The 20,157-nt window shown below is 46.5% G+C and overlaps 1 protein-coding gene across 4 annotated transcripts; it reads right to left on the bottom strand.

Annotated features, from left to right (window-relative positions):
- Nucleotides 1–1,644: 1,644 nt before the first annotated feature.
- On the bottom strand, nucleotides 1,645–19,497 carry P2RX4 (purinergic receptor P2X, ligand-gated ion channel, 4). Of its 4 annotated transcripts, XM_008570457.1 has the most exons (12): nucleotides 19,346–19,497; nucleotides 15,360–15,507; nucleotides 12,413–12,484; nucleotides 12,224–12,296; nucleotides 11,419–11,515; nucleotides 6,384–6,464; nucleotides 6,138–6,279; nucleotides 5,917–6,053; nucleotides 3,311–3,404; nucleotides 3,142–3,207; nucleotides 2,713–2,808; nucleotides 1,645–2,227 (listed from the first exon to the last, which is right to left on the bottom strand). In XM_008570457.1, the coding sequence occupies exons 1-12, from the start codon at nucleotides 19,477–19,479 to the stop codon at nucleotides 2,201–2,203; spliced, it is 1,167 nt and encodes a 388-aa protein (XP_008568679.1). In that variant the 5' UTR covers nucleotides 19,480–19,497; the 3' UTR covers nucleotides 1,645–2,200. The 4 variants fall into 4 exon arrangements, with proteins under 4 accessions (XP_008568679.1, XP_008568676.1, XP_008568677.1 ...); XM_008570454.1 differs by lacking the exon at nucleotides 1,645–2,227 and having other exon boundaries at nucleotides 2,247–2,808; nucleotides 19,346–19,489; XM_008570455.1 differs by lacking the exons at nucleotides 1,645–2,227; nucleotides 15,360–15,507 and having other exon boundaries at nucleotides 2,247–2,808; nucleotides 19,346–19,378.
- Nucleotides 19,498–20,157: the final 660 nt, after the last annotated feature.

The following is a 20,157-nucleotide window of genomic DNA, read 5'->3' as shown; positions in this document are numbered from 1 at the left end:
GGGGTTCCTGTTTAAAGATCCCACTGAGTCTCTGATGAAACAAAAAGAGATGCATGTGGGTGCATCACTGTGCAGAGCTTTAGGGGTTTCAGAGAATCCAGAGGCACATCCATGGATGCAAGGTGGAAGGACCCCTACTTAAGAGACAGTGCCAAAGAGTGCCGTGAGTGACAGCGTGGCCAAACGCAAGATGACTGGTGAGTAAAAGAAGCAGTGTCCCCCCAACACTCATCCCTCACCCCAACTGGCCTCCACATTCCATTTTAGAAAAGAGGAGGCCAAACAAAGGCTCCCTTACCCCAGAAGACAGCCAGCTACTTTCAGTCCTTAGCCTGCAAGATAATAAACCATTTGTCTCAGTTCATTTTGTGCTGCTATAACAGAAAGCCTGAAGCTAGGTAATTTGTAAAGAACAGGAATTTATTTCTCACAGTTCTGGAGGCTGGGGAGTCCAAGACCAAGGTGGACCAGTAGGTCTGGTGTCTGGTGAGGGCTGCTCTCTGCTTCCAAGATGGCGCCTTGCTGCTGCGTCCTCCAGAGGGGAGGAATGCTGTGGCCTCACGTGCAGAAGGTGGAAGGGCAAAAAGGAGACAAACTCCTGTCAACCTCTTCATAAAGGCACCTAATCCTATTCATGAGGGCTAAGCCTGCATGACTTAATCACCTCCCAAATGCCCCACCTCCCAACACTGTTGCATTGGGGATTATGTTTCTAACATGAATTTTGGGGGACACATTCAGATCATATCACCTTTCCTAAAAATTCCAGCTCCATTTGATCCATGTGTTTTTTGCGAGCATTTTTTACAAAGGCAACATGAACCAGGGCTTTGTCAAAGAGATCTGGTAAACTTTTTTTCTTCTAAAAGCAAGAAACGCCCAGGTTGGTCATTTATCCAGCAGAAGCAGAGCACGTCTAAAATAACTGTTATTCTCAGCACTTGGAAATGAATTCACACAAAAGGGAGGGCAAACTGCTTCCTTTAGGGGGATCCTGAACACCTGATGCAGAATTAAGTCGGTGTGAAGTCACAGCCAGAAATAGCTTCATTAACATTTCAAACCTTGTGGCAAGAGGCGGAGGTGCTGCTGCTTTTGGTTGGAGATTTTTGGGAAGCAGATGGGGAGGGGTGAGGATAAGCCACTTCCATGTTACCTAAAATTGTGTTACCTATAGCATAGCACTGTGATTTTATGTAAAAATGTAAGCACAGGTAAGATGTCACTAGAGAAATAACGTCATGTAAACTTTATAGGAACACAACCTAACGAAGGTCAAAATTCCTAGGCTTTTGTTTCTGTGTTTTACCTGATTTTACAGATTAATTTCTGCAGTTATAACAGTCACTTGTTACCCCATTACTTTTTTTTTTTGGCAGCTGGCTGGTACAGGGATCTGAACCTTTGACTTTGACCTTGGTGTTATTAGCACACGCTCTAACCAAGTGAGCTAACCGGCCAGCCCCTCAAAATTCTTAGGCTTTTAAGAGAAGGCTAATGTAGGAAAAAAATTAAACTCCAGAAACACTATTTCAGGGAACTTTTCTGAGCACAGTGGGCTGGACAACAAATGGATTTACTGGTTAAGGTAAAAGGGTAGGATGAAAAGTTCTAGCATGTGTTATGAGATGACACAGACAAGAATTAAGAAACATTGTTTTAATGTTTGGTTCTCAATCATCTCAACATAGCTCTTCTCAAAGGAGAAATGCTAACTCTGCCTGGTGACGGCAAGGACAAAGTCCCTATCTGGGAGGAAGAGGAATAGCAGCCTAGGCGTGCTAAAAGTCTAGTGACCGCCAACCAGGTGGCCTTCCCTTCTTTATAAAGTTCTTGATCAGAGTTACTCTGCCTCAGAGGACTGGCCCTGTACTGAAAAGGGCTAGAGACAGGAGGTTCTGAGAAAAGCCAGCCCCAGAGGCCGTGTAGATGGCCCCAGCTCTGTAGACCACAGCGACATCACTGCCCAACACTCACCCCAGCAACCCCACATTGGGGGTCCCAGCAACAGCAGAGGTGACCCATCCAAGAATAGACCAGTAACCTACTGTGCCGAGTAGGCAAACAAGCCCTACAGACAAAACACAGGAGCTGCTGGCAACCCTGAGTACTTGTGGGGTGGAGACTAGATTGGACTCTGGAACTTTCTCTGGGGTGATATTACAGCCATTCCTCCTCCTCCTCAGGTGTGGGGTAGGCATCACTGGTCCATCTCACCACCAAGACCCTGCAAAGAGTGATAAGTAGATGTATACCCAGCATGCTGGGCCCCAAGCAAGCCCAGACCATTGGGGCGGGCAGGAGCCAGGCGCTTTCCCCGCGGACTTTTGGACAGTCCTTCACAACAGACAAGACTCCAGTTGGTCTAGTGCAGGGGTTTCAAGCATGGTACCCAACCCTTCCTGTTATGCAAGGCGAATTTACGTTGGGTGGGGACAGAGCTTTTGTCATAATACCTATAACTTGAGATGTCACTAAAGCAAGGCCAGGTTTTAAAGAGGGAGTCTGTTTGAAGGAGAGTAAGTAACTGCTGGTACAGGCAGTGTAGAGGTGGGGCAGATGCTGAGAGTGGCCCGTGGCTGCCTGGGTTGATGATGCGCTGACAGTGGCAGCCTCTAGAAGCGCCTCCCCAGACGGGCCAGGGGTTCTGTCTGCTGAGACGAGAGACAGATGAGGTGCTTGGACCTTCTGCCTGCTGGGAGGACAGCCTACCTGCTCATAATCTTCCACATATTTATATTTCTTCTCACGATAGTAGTATTTTTTCTTCATGCAGTAGAGGACTATGATGTCACACAGCACTGTGGCCTGAATTTAGCAGAGGGAAAGAAAGAATAAGCCAGGATGCTTTTAGCCTGTTATTCCAATGGGCCCCTTCCCACCAAGCCTGGAATCTCACTGGAAAGAAAAGGCACCTCCACCTGTCGAGAGGAGGCTAGGTCCTGAGGGATATGGTCCTGGAGAAGGGAGGGTAGAAGGCAGATGGGGGTCAAGGGAAAGAAGCCCAGAGGGTGCAGTCAAGAACAAATCCAGGGTCCAGAGAAAGGACCTGGGTGCCAACCAAGGCATCACCTCACTGTGCTGATGATTGCAGAGGAAGGCCCGGCCCTGGGGGCAAAGGGAAAGGTCTAAACCACTCACCACCCCCAAGAGCGCCAAGCCAGAGCCAATGTTGATCATGGTAGGGATGATGTCAAACTTCCCAGCCTGTGAATGACAGGAGAAGAAGAAGAAAGCTTGATGGGGGTAGGGGAGAGCAGAGAAAGGGCAGGGAGAGGCCCTAATCCCTACAGCCACAGCACAAGGCTACCTTTCCAAACACGATGATGTCAAAGCGGATGCCATATGCCTTGATGAGTGTGCGCTGCTCGTTGCCAGTGAGGTCATTGTAGTACTTGGCAAACCTGGGAACAGCAGGACATATTAGAGGCAAACAGCACAGGCCAGAGCAAGTGGCTGGATCTTGGGTCCTGCGTGAGGGATATTAGTCCCCTGCTGAGTTGGTACAGGCTACCAATACATGCTGCCTGCTGAGCGGATGCACTGGAGCACCTCAGGGCCTGTCCTGGCTAATGGCTAATGTGGGCTGCAAAAAAAGGCCCCCAGGGGTGGAGGGGGACAAAAAGACCTCCTGTCACCACCATCCCCTCCTGCAAGATTCCTGCAAGCCCGAATCTCTTGCTCTGAACATCCTTCCTGATATAGCTGAGCCACCTGCCTCTCTCAAGGGGACAGTGAGAATGAGGCCAGCCAGCGCAGTCTCCAAGACTGCATTGCAGGTGGGGGCTGAGCCAGCCACGAGACAAAGTGTCAGCCCCGGACCTTTTTTTTTTTTTTTTAAAGAATCATTGATCTGTCAACAGATGAATAGATAAACCAAATGTGTTCTATCCACACAATGGAATATTATTTGGCCATAAAAAGAGATGAAGTATTGATAGATGCTACAATGTGGATGAACCTGGAAAACATGATGTTAAGTGAAAAAAGACACCAAAAACCACATATTGGATGATTCCATCCATAGGAAAGTCCAGAATAGGTAAATCCAGAGACAAAGCAGATTGGTGTTTGTCAGGGGCTAGGGGACTATTACTAGAGGGGAGATAGCTAAAGGCTACAAGGTTTCTTTTTTTTTTTTTAATTTTTAAAATTTTTTATTTTGTCCTTTTTGAGCCCGGCCGCACCGTGCTCAGCCAGTGAGCGCTGTGAGCGCACTGGTCACCCCTATATAGGATCCGAACCCGCGGCGGGAGCGCTACTGCGCTCCCAGCCCACACTCTCCCGAGTGCGCCATGGGCTCGGCCCTACAAGGTTTCTTTTTGAGGTGATGAAAATGTTCTAAAATCAACTGTGGTTATGATTGCACATATCTTTGAATATACCAAAAACAACTGAATTATACATTTTAAGTGGGTGAATAGTATGGCATTTGAATTGTATCTCAATAAATCCATTAAAAAAATAAACAGCAGGGGATGGTGGGGAGAGAACCCAGGAGACATGATACCGTGTGCTGCCCTGTGTCCTGTAGGATCCGCCAGGAGCCAGTGCCTAAACCCCAAGCCCGTGACCCATCTGGTCCACAATTTCCGTGTCATGGTCCAGTTCTGTGAAACTTGGGCGGCGCCTGGCTTCCGACCCAAGCATGAGGTTTCCACAGTGGTCTCTACAAGAACTGTGTGAGATGAGAAGTGGAACAACCCAAATCTAATCACTAGGAAAAAATTCACACATCTGCCCTCCTATCAGTAAGCAGACCCTGCAGTTACAGAAATTCCTTAGGATCCCATGCACATTCGATTCCCCAAGTCGCCACTAGAGGGAGGCAAGGGCAAAAGAAAGAGCCGCTGACTGACTCGGGCGGCCTATTTTTCAGGGAGGCTACTTGTGTGAAAAGCAACACAGGGCATGGGAAGGTGTGTGTAGCTACAGATTTTGCTGCCTCAAGGAAGTGGGAAATATGACCCTTGCCCCTGGCCCTCTCTCAGATTACCAGCTGTACTGGGTTGAATAGTGTCTACCCCGCAAAATTCACATCCATCTGGAAACTGGATGTGACCTTATTTGGAAATAGGGTCTTTGCAGATGTAACTAGTTAAGATGGGGTCAGACTAGATTAGCACGGGCCCTAAGTCTAATATGACTGGTGTCCTTATAAGAAGAGGAGAAGGCACATAGCAACAGACAGGGGACAAAGGCCATGTGACAACAGAGGTGGAGGTTGGAGTGAAGCGTCTATAAGGCAAGGAATGCCAGGAGCTATCAGGAGCTGGAAGATGCAAGGAAGGATCCTCCCCTAGAGCCTTCAGAGGGAGCATGACCCTACAGACACCTTTATTTTTAGACTTCTGGCCTCCAGAACTGTGAGAGAATAAATTCCTGTTGTTCAAGTCGCCCAGTTTGCAGTCATTTGTTACAGCAGCCCCAAGAAATTGATATGCCAGCATTTTCATCAGGGAAATACTGTGAAGGTCTTTCTTGAGCCTAAAACCGACATCCCCTGCACTCTGGAGATTCCAGGGTAGGCTCAACCTTTGAGAAACCAATTCCTGGGCCAGGCCCCAGAGGCCTTTGGACTGGAGGATCACAAGATCATCCACTCCTCAGAACAGTGAGCAGAGGTCTTGGCTAAGGACAGCCTTGGAAAGCAGAACTTGCCGCCTCTCTCAGCTGCTCAGCAAATTGTGACATGTTTCCTGCGGTAGGAAAGGGCAGGGTGGACTCTCTCGGGCCGGGATGCCACAGAAGCAGACCCTGCTCGGAGGACTCTCCCTGGAGTGGCCTTCCTACCTCGGGCGGGGGATGGGCAGCCTGCTCTTGGGGTGCTGCCTCAGTGCTGGTTTTTGGTGAGCATGAACACTCCCACTGCGGAGTAATCGAGCCACCTGGATTGGGGCCCAAGCTCACGCCCACCTGAAATTGTAGCCAGGAGACACATTATGGTCCAGGTCCCGAGTGTCAAGGCGGCGGAAAGAATACTTGGGCAGGCAGAGGGAGGCAGCCCTGTCCAGGTTGCAGTCCCAGTTCACCTGGATGCCCATGATACCTCCCTGTGGGTTAAGAAGCTTTGTCAGAGACTGCTCTGTGTGAGAGGTGTCCAGGATGGTGTTAGAAAAGCCAGGGACTGCACCTACCTCGATGGCCATGTCCTGGAAGCTATGGCCTGCGTTCTCCACTATTTTGCCAAGACGGAATATGGGGCAGAAGGGATCTGTTTTAGCGTCATAAATGCACGATTTGAGATAGGCAGAGGTGATGTTTGGAAGGATATTCCTCCTAAAGTCAGGAGGAAGCAGAAAATTAGAGCAAGAAAAACCTCACAGAACAGCCAGAAGTTTCTCCAAGACACTGGTGAACTCACACACCTGGCCACTACTTACTTGCTGAAATTAAATTTGGGATACCAGATGTTGTTCTTAACCAAAAGAGTGAAGTTTTCTGCAGCCTTCAATAAAGCAGGTCTGAAAAAAATATATAATGTATTGTTAGTAAAAGTACAAATATGTAATATTTAAAACATCCTATATACACTTGTCTTACAATGTCATTTGGTCAAAAAGCAAGTGAAACATCACTAGCATTTTCTACTCTCTTCTGCATAAATACTAGATTGATCAGGAAAAGGAACTAAACTGAGCCTTCTGGGTTCTTCTTCTCATGGAAGGGCAGGCCCAAGGCAATGGGAATTGAAAAACCTGAGGATTACTAACAGGGCAGAGGGCACTGTCTCTGGGCCTCGCTGGAAATCACTCTGCCGCCAGCTGCTGGCTCTCAGTGCTTGCCTTGCTCAGGCACTCTCGGGAATGACAGATCTGGTTTTACAAGTTAAACCAAAGGTAAATTCACCCACAGGCTGGATCCTGATCTGCCACAAGTACACAAAAAGCTCCTTCATGCTGGCACACCCACCTCTTCTCAGAAGTGCCACGTCAGCTCCTGGCTCACAATATGAGTTGAATCTGTCACCAAGGGGACCCCATTTTTTTGGTGGATTTCTACTGGAGAATCTGGCACTGTAGGCTGACCCTTCTGCGGAGGAGGCCTCCCCTGATCCAGGTGGAATCTTTGAAGTTATAAACAACATCAGTAGTCTTCCCAACTCTGAGACAGGAGCAAGGCCAATGGCAGGGCCACATGATGAGGGGAGCTGAGCCTGTCACCCCTGCTGCCAAGTAAAGGCCTTGACTGGCACTTGTCTCAGGGCTTCAAAGTCCCCATTCCCTCATCAAGAGGGATAGATTAATAACAGTGATTTTCAAACTTCTGTCACTTTGTCATTTCCTATACCTCGATTTTTCTTTAAGACCACCTTAACTTTTTAAAAAATTAAGGTGAAATTCACAAAACGTAAAATTAACCTTTTTAAAGCTAACAATTCCGTGGCATTTAGTATAGTAGCAATGTTGTACAACCACAACTTCTATCTAGTTCCCAAACATTTTCATCATCCCCAAAGGAAACTGAGTACCCGTTAAGCAGTTACTGCCTATTCTCCCCTCCCCAGGGTGGTCCCCAGCCCTTGGGAACCACCAATCTTACTTTCTTTCTCTATGCATTTGCCTATTCTGGACATTTCATATGAACGGAATCATATAATATGTGGCATTTGTGTCTGGCTTCTTTCACCTAGTTTAATGTTTTCAAAGTTTATCCATATTGTAGGATGTATCAGCACTTCGTTCCTTTTTATGAAGACTGAATAATATTCTACTGTATGGACATACCACAATTTGTTTATGCATTCATCCATCGATGGACATTTGGGTTGTTTCCACCTTTAAGATCAACTCACTTTTACTGACATTCATTTTGCAATGAAGTTTTCCATCATGACCATAAAAAAATGTCATTTGCCACTAGTCAGAGGTCACTGTTTAAATAAATATAACGAAATTGAAACAATGTTACTGAAAGTTGTAGTTAATATTACTGTCTTCCCAAGATGCTGAATCTGGGTCTTGTTCTTTGTGAGAAATGGAAACCAGCAAGCAATAAAAAGATATTAAAAATACCCCAAACCAGGATTTCCTTCTTCATTTAAAGGAGCTGAATAAGAATGGAAATGGGAATGTCTTTCTCATCATATGGCTAAATGTTATTTCATGTATAGTGTGCACATAAAAATCATTTTGCACTGGATTATAACAGTGATGTCTAATAAAAATAAACTAACAAGTTTCCTAATAACCACATTAAAAAGTAAAAAGAAACAAGTGAATTTTTTTTTTTATGTTGTCAATAAATACATTTTTTTAGTAATTCCTTGTATAGATACTGAGAAGGTAAATTCAATGACTAACTCATGGCATATATACATAGTCCTGTTTTGGATTTTCTATCAGCAAACATCCAACTCAACTGTCCTAGAGGTTTTGAGTACATTGAGAAAATGAAACCCAATCACTGTTACAGCAAATGAGTACACGTGAAGTTTTTCTAACCAAGTGAAGCTGCCTGAAAAACAAACACACCTTAAAAATAAGAATGAATGTACTCATTACTTATAAGAATGTTTTGATTATTACTTAAACAGTACACAAATCAAATTAAATAAACTACTAAACAGAAGTGTCAATATTCAGGGGTTTTTGTTTTTTGTTTTTGACCAGTAAAGAGATCACAACCCTCGGCACAGTGTGGTCTGCACCACGCTCCACCAGTGAGCGCACCGGCCACCCTTATATAGGATCCGAACCTGTGGCCTCGGCACTCCCAGTGCCGCATTCTCCCGAGTGACCCATGGGGCCGGCCCAATATTCAGGGTTTTGAGTGTGGTTTCCTCCCCAAATTTGGAAATAAAGGAAATTAGCTCTCAGAATTTACTTCTGAGATTAGTGAAACACAGTGAGTGGGTGAAGTCACCTTTATGAGAATAGAATTACTTCTAGTCATGTGACCTTCAACATATCTTGCTTATCAACCTACCTAAAGAATCTGTCAGGCAGAATAGATAATGGTAAATTACAGAACAGAAACGGGAGTCAGAGGCAAAAGCTGGCTGAGCTCAAACTGATATTGTGGAGAAAAAAATGAATGCATGGTATCACACCTAAAGCACTTTGGGCATTTCAGTCCTACTGGCAAGAACATCTCTATTGTAAAGACAGATGTTTCAGGCAAACTTGTCTTACAAAACAAGCAAACTTCTGATTATTGGGCTTTGATATATGTCAGCTTACAGTGATAAAATGCCCAGTTAGCTCAGTTGGTTAGAGCGAGGCACTATAACACCAAGGTCGAGGGTTTGGATCCATACTGGCCAGCCACCAAAAAAAAAAAAAAAAAAAAACCCCCATTGATTTCAGGTATTAATGTAGCTGTGAATTCTCAAATTAACACATTACTTTATCACATAAACCATAATTTGGTTCCATAGGACAGGAACAGAATGTGCTGCTCTTCCATGCAAAAATCCCTGTCTAAATCAGCCTATCTTAAACAAATAGGCACAAGATTAGTATTTCTCATCCTGTAAACTCAGTGAATTCAGATTGCCCCTGAGTTTGGGATTTGTTGATCCTTCATCTGGGTAAACACAGTAAGTGAATCCTGGTGCCTCCCAAGAACAAATGAAATTAATTTTTATAAAATAGCCCAATGTTTCTAAAATATTATTACTTAAACATGCAACCAATATAAAATATTAATGAGCTATTATACATGTTCTTTCATCATAATTTTTCAGAATCTGGAATGTATCTCACACCAACAGCACATCCCATTTCGGACCCAGCTACATTTCAAGTGCTCAAAAACCACATGTGGCCAGTGGCTCCTGTTCTGTGCCAGAGCACAGTTCTGTAAGATCTTCTGCGGCTCTAAAATGCTAGACTTCCTTTTAGTATTTCCTTCCACAGCCTGAGCTGTTGTCCTCAGCAATCTCTAAATCAGCAATTCTCAACCTTTTCTTCTGTCTCAAACACAAGGCTTCAGTCTGGGTAAGGAAGGCCCTCATTGCAAGCATCTCTCAGAGCATGTCAATGAACTCCACCCACTCAAAGTGCAGCAAATTATATCTGGTGTAGAGTATGCATAAAGCAAATGTACTTCACAGGGCCTGGTTTTCCAAAGCCTTGCAGTTTCAAATATTGACCTTGCAAAGGACAGGAAATTTTCCCCAGGCTATATAGTCTCTGTTGTAAGATAAAGAATTGTAACACAGCACGGTTGCTGGCTCAAAGACAGACAGGTTACTGATTGATATGTAAAGATACTGGGAAATTGCTGTAAGAAGAGAATGTTTGCTAAGATCAAGCTTTTGGTGGTGGATCAACTTAACTTCTTGAAAATTGCATTATGGAATGTCTATTGTTAAACTTGTTAAACTGTACTTAGAAAACACCCCACCTATGTTCTCTTCCTGTAACTTCCTGGTCTGGAGAATAAATGCAGGAAGAGAACCCCAATTTGTGGTTAATTTCCCAAATGGAAGGAATGCCACTATCTTGAGGGTTATGGGAGATTAACCCCTTTCCGGGGCTTCTCACTGCTCAGAAGAGATGGGCTTTGAGTGATCTTTGGCGGCTCCATCACCCAGGGGAAAAGGAGTGACAAATCCGTGGGAGGCAAAGCAACAAACTGGGAAGAATGTTATTATTCTAGGGCAACCTTGAACCTGTTCTAGTTTACAAAACAATTTAGCAGACATTTATTTTCCTGACCAGCATCTATTCCCCTCTTTTCTGGTAACAGAACCCCAGATTTTCTTTGGAAGTCACACCTCCCCCACTCTCAGCCTCTGTCATTGGGTTGGGTTGACTCTAGCCCTAGCTCCAGAGGTGGGCATGAGACCCAGGCCCAAACTGATGAACAAGACCCATCCCCCAGCCACAGTGATGGGTTGAGGGATGTGGCTGATGAAGTGAAGATGTACAGGTCTAGAATCTCTATGGACAACTAGATATGGCAACTTGGCTTTGAGGGGTGTGAGCCCAGAGCTGCCTGCCAGTACTATGCCATGGGTCCTGCAGATGAAGCTGACATGGAGGGATGCAGAGCCAGAAAGGGAGACTGATGTTGTCCTTTGAGCCCCACATCTAGCCAGGCTGGCTTTTTGGTTAGCTGAACAATAAACTGCCCTGTGCAATGTGTGTGAATGTATGTGTATTTGTATACACGTGCTTATGGCACTGAGAACTGTTTCCTGTCAGTTATTTGTAACTGACATAGTCATAACATACAAGGAAGTCATCTGCACCCTTATCATGAGTAACAAACACTTGTGGTTCACCTCACTGCTACTGATTGCTGCCTGGTGGTTGAGAACTGCCATCCCAGGGCAGCCTGAATCCACACTGACACCAAGCACACACAGAAAGCCCCCCCCCCCCGCCCCACAGGCTTAACTCTGCTGTCGCCTCCCCTCAAGCCCCAGCACCAGAGTTAGGGCACTTCCTTCCCTCAGGCAGAACTCACTTTGACAAATGTGTATCGTCTTCCACTGGGCACCAGGCTGCCACCTCGCATGTCTTCACAGACCCGTTGAACGGTACACATCTGCCAGTTGCAACTCCTACAGGGGCAGGGGGGACTCAGGCCCACAGGTCTCCTGTTTTCTATCTTTGTGGGGTGGACAGTGAGACCCCCACCACACATCCTATGCAGCCAATCTTGAGCTATTCCAATTCTGGGATTCAGACAGTGTCCAGAAATTGGAACTGGAGGGAGACAGTCACCTGAGTGCTGGCCACATCTCTGCTTTGCTGACTCATGGCCAGGGTGACTCTAAGCCACAGAACTAAGCAAGATCTGGGATGGCTTCTGGGGCTCACACAATGAGGTGAATGTAGAGAGAGGGTCCCTGGGCCACAATCTTGACACTAGGCTCACCCAAGTTCATGTGAAAGCATTGAGGAATTGGGAATTTCTTTTTTTTTTTTTGTCTTTTTTCGTGACCGGCAACGGATTGCAACCCTCAGTGTCGCGCCCGTACCGGACCGGGACCAACCACGGGATCGCAACCCTCGGCGTTGCTCCCGCACCTCGCTCAGCCAGTGAGCGGCCGGTCTGTATGTGGGATCCGAACCCTCGGCGGGAGCGCCGCCGCGCTTCCCAAGCGGCACACTGTAGCAGTGCGCCACCGGGCCGGCCCAAGGAATTGGGAATTTCTTTACCCCTGAGATTTCTCTATCTGAGAAGCTCCATAGGGGAGGCGATCTCATTGGGGGCTGCCCTCCCCAGGCCAAGTATCTGCTGTGGGGTCACAACCTTATCCTCGTACCGTTGCTGTGGGTGCCTGAGGAGCCAGCAGAGCAGTTGGCATTGAATTCACACACAGTGGTCTGATCTGGAATCTGGAAATAGAAGAATGAATGAAATCAAGTTCCACGTGGCCCGGCCCCACACACAGTCAGACAGCAGTGGAGAGGGGGTTGTGAGGCCTGAGGCTCTTTCCCGAGGAGCCACCTACCTCAGGACAGATGCCCTGCGTCTGGTTCATGGTGATGATCATGTTGGTCATGATGAAAAGGGAGTTTTCCTCCTGCAGAGCAGGCAGAGGGGAGAGAGCACTGTTGTGTCACCCTCAGAGGAGTTGAACAAGGACATAAAGAAAGTCAGATGCTTACTTGAGAGGACAGCTCAAGAAACTGATCTGACGGTCTCCCATGCTCTCCTGAGAGCTTGTAACCTAATTGAAAACAGGGTCTCAAACAAATACCTATACATGAATGTTCATAGCAGTACTTTTCACAATAGCCAAAAGGTGTGAACAGCCCAAACGTCTGTGGACAGATGAATGGATAAATCAAATGTGATCTATCCATACAACAGAATATCATTCAGCCATAAAAAGGAATGCAGCACTGACACATGCTACAACATGGATAAGCCTCGAAAAACATTATGCTAAATGAAAGAAGCCAGATACAAAAGGCTGCATATTGTATGATTCCTTTGATATGAAATTTACAGAACAGGCAAACTCATAGAGACAGAAAGCAGTTAGTGACTGCCAGGGAGGAGGGAAGGGGACATGGGAGTGACTGCTAATGGGTAGGGGGTTTCTCTTCAGGGTGATGGAAATGTTCTGGAACTAAATTGAGGCAATGGTTGCACAACACTGTGAATGCACTAAATGCCACTGAGATTTTCATTTTAAAATGGTAAATTTCTCTGTTACATGAATTTTACCTCAATTAAAACAGAGTCTACAATCTGAAATGGTTGCTCAATACAGCTTGACTTGAGGAAAAAGAGCCAACAATTGCTCAAAAGATCCTCTACCAACTGGATTATCTCAGAGATATAAAAACACTAGGTCTCAAAGTTCTCAAATTTGGCTGGTTTTCTTTCCTAGCCAGAATTAAAAATAAAACATTCTGGAGAAGATTCAATCAGGGTCAGCAATTGATACTTCTCTCTTTGAGAAGGTTCTGTTTTCTGTTTGTAGGTATGAAGGTGCCAAATCAAGGATTTAGAGTTTTTGGAAAGTGAACTGCTGGGAATGAAACTGAAGAATTGTTAATAAGGACCTTCTAATATAAGGAGTAAAAGACAAAGACCGCAGAAGATTCTAGTTGGACACCCCCCCCCCCATCGGGCAATGGCGTTTTATATTAATTAATTAATTAATTTAGCTATTTCAAGAATGATCAGGAGAGCACCGGAATTTTTTTTTTTTTTTTTTTTTTTTTTTTTTTTTTTTTTTTTTTTTGTCTTTTGTCTTTTTTCCGTGAGCAGGAACCGGTCTGTATGTGGGATCCGAACCCTCGGGCGGGAGCGCCGCCGCGCTTCCCAAGCGGTGCACTATCCAGTGCGCCACCGGGCCGGCCCAGAGCACCGGAATTTTAAAAGGAGATGTCCGAAGCTTTCAGCATTTCACTCTCCTTGGAAGAACACAGTCAGCAATGGGAGCCATCTCTGGGATCAGGTTAACTTGAGAACCAAAGGATGTGTAGAGCCCACCCCCAGGTCTGACTAGGTGGTGGAAGCTGTAGGAATAGCTGGATCTTCCAAAGAAAGATCTAGAACAAACCATGTTGGGAGACAAGGAAATGACAAGAGGAGGAGGCATGAGGATGTAGCCGGAGCTGGAGTCTCTCTCCTGACACCCTGCCATGCTCCCAGGTGTTCAATATATAAACACTCTTCATTTGGTATTTTTGGAAGGCTGCTCCTAAGACTCTCCTGAGTCAGACTTGAACAATTCAGTATAGTCTACTTTTTGTTTCCTATCTCTTATCTTGTATTTCGAACTTAGGGGAATTTCAGACTGGAGGTGAGCCAAGTAGATGCAAACAGGTGGTTGTGTTCCATCTACAGAGAAACACAAAGACCTGGTGACACAAAGACAAGCTCACGAAGAGAGCTCCATGGCATACACCGCCCCCAGCCCAGACCTGCCACGGAAGGCAGAGCTGCTAGGAGTTCCCTTCCAACAAGGGGCAGAAGCAGAGCTCATACCCTTCCTTGGTTACAGTGAACACACCAAGCCGACATTCCCAGAGCTTGCTAGGCCAAGGCCATGCCTTCACAGGAAGCAGCAGTCTCTCTGCTGAGATAGGTGCACGCCAGCAGGACCACCTTCCTCTAGCCAGCTGCAAATCCCCTGACCTTTATGGCACATTAGCTTTGTCTTCTCTCTGGGCACCCCACAGGACCCTTCTGGGGAGAAGGCAGGGATGAAAATGAACATACTAGAAGAGAGTTTCTGAAGTCCTGGCTTTCCCTCACAGAGCTCTGAGCCAAGAGCTGGCGGCTTATCTGTATTTGGCCACCCTAGGGACCCTAGCACATAAGCCATCTGGAAGGGTATGTTGGGGTTTGGCCGTGCACTGCACAGCTGTTACCACAGCTAAAGAGTCAATGTTTAACTTGGAGCTTGTTGGATTAATAGACCAGAGACTAGGATGCCACATCTAATAACTTCTTCCCTTACCTTTGTTCCCGATGGAATCCTAATGCTGGTACATCTGTATCCTTCTTGTTTGGGTTTTGGTCTCTAATTGCTATTAAAGTTTTTACACTGTCTGAAAAAATTTACCTTGTGGGTTCATAACAATAAAGCACATCCAAAATGTGGAAAGGTGATATTTCCACCAGAACTTTTCCCAGGATTTAAGACATTCGCTTTCTCACCTTTCAGGACTTCAGACAGACTGAGATGTTCATATGAAAAGTTCCCTGTGTTTAAGCTAGCCACGTTTTAGTGCTGAAGAACCATGGCCGACCGAATACAATCTGCTAGACCCTGTGCCAAAAAGAGATCTGGCTGCACTGCTTTCTTGGACTAAAACAGTCAGTCTTACCACCACATCGGTGGTGTTAGAACTCTGGTCATGCCAGTTATTAATCAAGTGTGCAAAGTCAACAAAGAGAAAGGAGCAATCTAGAGGCTTCAGTGTTAGAAGACATACCTGAGCTGGAATCACATAATCGGCCACATCCCAGACCCGGAATCCAAGTTTAGAAGTGTTGGTCATAGCCACGCCCTTGACTTTGGTAGTAACTGAGCTGACCACAGAGTCCATTTCCTGGTAGCCCTTTTCCCACACAAACACCCACCTATAAAATAAAACAGGCTTCTTAAACTGCCATTCCGATTGAGTGAATTTGAATTGATACCAAAGAGCTTCTGGTAGCCAGAGGCTGAAAGTACGAGACGTTTACTAATTACGTGACTTTGCAAAAGCTTCTTAACTTCTGGGGGCTCCATTTCCACTTCTGCAAAATGGGGATAGTAGCACCTAAACCACAGTTTGATATGATGCAGGTAAAGCACTTAGCACAGTGATCAGCACAAAGGAAATGCTCAGTGAATGCTGTCTTTATTATTAGATATTTGAGCTCTTTCAATACTCTATGACCTCTGGGAATTACCAAGAGCTTAGAAAAATTATGATAATTACAGTTACCCCTTCAGTGTTTTTAGGTGCCAGGCACTGACTTAAGCTCTTTATATGTATTAACTCATTAAATCCTGACCACTTTATGTGGCAGATATCATTATTATCTCCATTTTAGAAGAGGAAACTGATACAGAAGGTTAAGCCACTTGCCCAAGGTTGCTCAGTTAGTGAGTAGCAGTCAGAATTTGAACTCAAGCCAGAAGCCTCTTCTCTTGCCACTATGCCCTAGTCTCTCTAAAAAAGAGAATCACATCTTTCAAGGAACTTTTTATATAGTTTCTTTTGTTCCCAATAATTCAGGTCATATGTATGTTTCTCTCCTCTAAAGTAAGGACATTATTACCAGTCTGAATAATTAAAAATCTGAAGGCATTAGCACATAGTGGTTAAGACACCAGAACAGACTGGAGCGAGTGGGTCTCAGTTAATGTTTCGTCTCCACCACTCATGAGGCATGACTTTGACCAAGTTGCTTAACCTCTCTGTGCCTCAGTTTTATCTTATAGATGGGAATGATAACAGAACACCACAGGACTGTTGTGAGGTTAAATGAGTTAATGTATGATAAGTGCTTATAATAATGTTTGTGAGTCTGAAATTGACACAGAGGGAGTATTGACACCATGGAAATGGTGGCCAGGACTACAAATCAGAACTCCTACCCTCCAGAGCTGTTGTTAAACATCTATCAGAGACTATTATTGTTGTTATTATTTCTAGAATCAAGAAACGCTAGGTTCTGTCTCCCCTTCTTTTAAGTCCTAGACACTGAGACTTCAGAAATTCACTGGTTGGTCTGATCTAAGCAGTCCCCAAATTCATTGCCCATCCTAGAGATGAGCTTTTCTCCTGACAAGTCCTCTTCAGGGCTGCTAGGAACTCAACCGCAATATAAGCTTCTATTCAATTCCAGTCTGACACACAGAAGCACAGGGCAGGAAGACCACTATTATTTTACCACCAAGTACAGTGAGTGGCTAAATCAGATACACATGGCTTCATACCAGTTATTATCATGTGATTAACTATTTCCTCATCATGTGACTGATAACAGAATTAGTGAACCCCAGTTGCATGTTTAGTTTCTTTTTCTTTCTTTCTTTTTTTTTTTTTAAGATGACCGGTAAGGGGATCTCAACCCTTGGCTTGGTGTTGTCAGCACCACGCTCAGCCAGTGAGCAAACCGGCCATCCCTATATAGGATCCGAACCCGCGGCCTTGGTGTTATCAGCACCGCACTCTACCGAGTGAGCCACGGGCCGGCCCTAGTTTCTTTTTCAAGAAGCGTTGCTGTAGGTTACTATGGGAGAAGAGACCACAATCTCTCCAAGATGAACTGGATCAGGAAGTTAAGAGATAAGTTAAAAAGAAAAAAAAAAAAAACCCTTAATTCAGATCTTGAGTCAGTTTGATCATAGCAAGATGGATAAAAGTGAAGCATTTACTGCTTTAAAAGTCCTCATGATCAAGGTAGAAAATACTCCATAAGAAGCCCACAGAGCTGTGCTGCCCCAAAGAAATAATGTGAGCCATATATATAATTTAAAAATTTCTATTAGCCATGTTATAAAGTAAAAAGAAACAGGAAAAATTAATTTTAATGATATATTTACATAACCCAATATATCCAAAATATTTTAACATGTTATCAATAAAAAATGTATTTATGTGCTTTTTTTGGGGGGGGGGTACTATGTCTTCAAAATCCAGTGTATTTTTCAGTTAGCACATCTCAATTTGGAGTAGGAACATTTCAAGTGTTCAATAGCCACATGTGGCTAGTGGGTACCATATGGTACAACAGAGCTATAGATACTTTCAGAATTTTACAGGCACCCTAAGACTAGAAGTGAACTGATCCTCCCATGAGAACAAAATCCAAGAGTAAAAAGCTGCATGAGAGCTCTTGGTCCCAAATGCTTCAGGTCCAACCAACAATGTGAGTTTAGTTAACTAGCTAGTACTGGATCAAAACTGAAGAGTACATTACAATCACTGTGGGGTGAGGAGTTGGTGGTATTGGTACTACCTAACCTCTGAGACTTAAAGAGTCCAAACCTGGGTGTCGGCCAGTTGGTTCTGACGCTGAGTCTATACCTGGAAAGCCATTTTCTTTTTTTTCTTTTTTTTGTCTTTTTCCGTGTCTGGCAACGGATCGCAACCCTCAGTGTCGCCCCTGTACCGGACCGGGACCGGCAACGGGATCGCAACCCTCGGTGTTGCCCCTGCGCCTCGCTCAGCCAGTGAGCGGGAACCGGTCTGTATGTGGGATCTGAACCCTCGGGCGGGAGCGCCGCTGCGCTTCCCAAGCGGCACACTAGCGCAGTGCGCCACCGGGCCGGCCCTGGAAAGCCATTTTCTTGAATACTGTCAGTACCTACTGCTGCTGGGCTGACGGATGTTGGGAGCCAAACCAGATGGATCATGTGAATTCCCTTGGGCAGTGTTAACAGATTCCAAAACCCACCCCAAGGTGGGGGATCTGTTAGTTTTAAACAATTCCTCAGATGAGTCTTTCATGATCAGGTAAGTTTGGGAAACACGGGATCACTGGTTCCCAAACTTTGCTGAACATCAGAATCACTTGGGGATTGGTCATACTTTATAGCATTTAAATCACAAGGTCTGGAGATGGAAGCCAGCAATCAGTATTTTCTAAAGATTCCCAGATGGTTCCAATGTGCAGGTTGGGGACTACTACACTAGGCCTTTTCAGAAAAGGAAATGAGAGTAGACACATCGGTCAGCCCAGCAGCTGTAGAGACCGTTCACAGCCCGGCTGAACCTTTAAAGTGGGCCCAGATGGCAAGGCAATTTCCACCTCCTCTCCCGGGTTGCATTAAATTGTAACGGGTGCATTCAATTAAAAGTAAACATTCATTGGGGCCTGAGGGTGGCAGGGCATACACTATGTATATGCCCAAGAGGACAGCATGGGGAACGACCAGGCTAAGGCAGATGCCTATACAACCCGGCAACCCTGGCAAACCCCAAAAACAAAGGAAGTGAACTTGAAATACTTCTGGGAAGTTTGGCTTCTCTACTATCATAGGTTACCACTCGGTGCTCAAAGGAAAGGACCGGAAGCCACGAGGTCCAGAGGAACCAAATGGAAATCTCAAGCCTGAATTTTGTCAGCAGATAATGAGAGCGGGAAGTGAAGTGCGAAGATTGAGATGTTTGGGCAGCGGCACCACGGAGCAAGTCGGACGGTTAAGAAGCAGGAAACGCGGGGATGAAGGTCTAGCCAGGCTTTGCCCTCAAAACACAGCATCAAAACAGCACCCTACCCTCGGAGCCCCGGCACAGAGCCCGTCTGTGGCAAATGCCCGGGGAGTGTGTATCACTGGCTTCAGGTCGGCGCCTCCCGGAGGTCGCCCGCGGGGCTCACCCGGTAACCCCAGCCAGGGTGAGCAGGTGCACGGCCCGGAACCGGAGGCTGGCCCCTGCCGCCGGTGACCCCCGAGCCGCTGCCCCCGAGCGGCCGCGCTCACCCGATGACGTAGGCCAGGATGAGCAGCTGCACAGCGCGGTTCATGAGCCCCACTTTACGGCTGCGGATGAGCACGATGCGCGGCGTGTCGTACTCGAACAGGAAGGCCGCCAGCACGGCGCAGCAGCCCGCCATGGCCGTGCCTGCCGCCACCGGGCCCCGCTCTGTGTGGGCCCGCCGCCGCCTCGTTCCCGTTCCCACTCGGGAGCCCCGCCCAGGCGGCCCGGCCGGCCCGCGGTGCCGTCATCGCGGGGGAGGGCTCGGAAGGAGGCGGCGTGGGCCCTCGGGACCTGGGGCCACGGGGAGGACGTCACCTTCCCCTCGGGGACTAGTCATCCCTCAGGAGGGCTAGGGGATCCAGTGACACACTCAGGGGGATGGGGCCCGCGGGGAAGGAGTGACCTCCCCCTTGGGAACGAGTTACCCCCGCAGGGGGGCCGAGGTCGGAACGGATGTGGGGTAACGGGCAATCCCCGTTAGAGGGCCTAGGAGGTACCAGTGACCTTAGAGGATCTGAGGGCTGTAGAGAAGAGCCATTCCTCAGGAGACCCAAACTTGTGCAGGCTCTGATGCGGGGAGTGGGGCGACGTCGCCTTCTTAGTCTCTGGGTAAAAAGCTTAAAAGGTGTCCTAGGAGCCCCCGGCTGGAGCCACGAGCCCCTTAAAAATGACCCTTTTGGAAGTGAAGCCTGGCCACATCCTACTCCAGTTTAGATGCTTCCTTAGTTGCAGGCCAGGAGAAGCAACAGCCAGAGCCAGGGGAGGTGTTTCTCTGGCCATCCTTTCCACTGAGCATGCCTTATTACAACTTTAG

Source organism: Galeopterus variegatus, unplaced genomic scaffold, assembly GCF_000696425.1.
Source record: "Galeopterus variegatus unplaced genomic scaffold, G_variegatus-3.0.2 Scaffold604, whole genome shotgun sequence".
Taxonomy (NCBI): domain Eukaryota; kingdom Metazoa; phylum Chordata; class Mammalia; order Dermoptera; family Cynocephalidae; genus Galeopterus; species Galeopterus variegatus.
The sequence above is the reverse complement of the archived record's forward strand: the minus strand, read 5'-3'. Positions and strand labels throughout refer to the sequence as shown.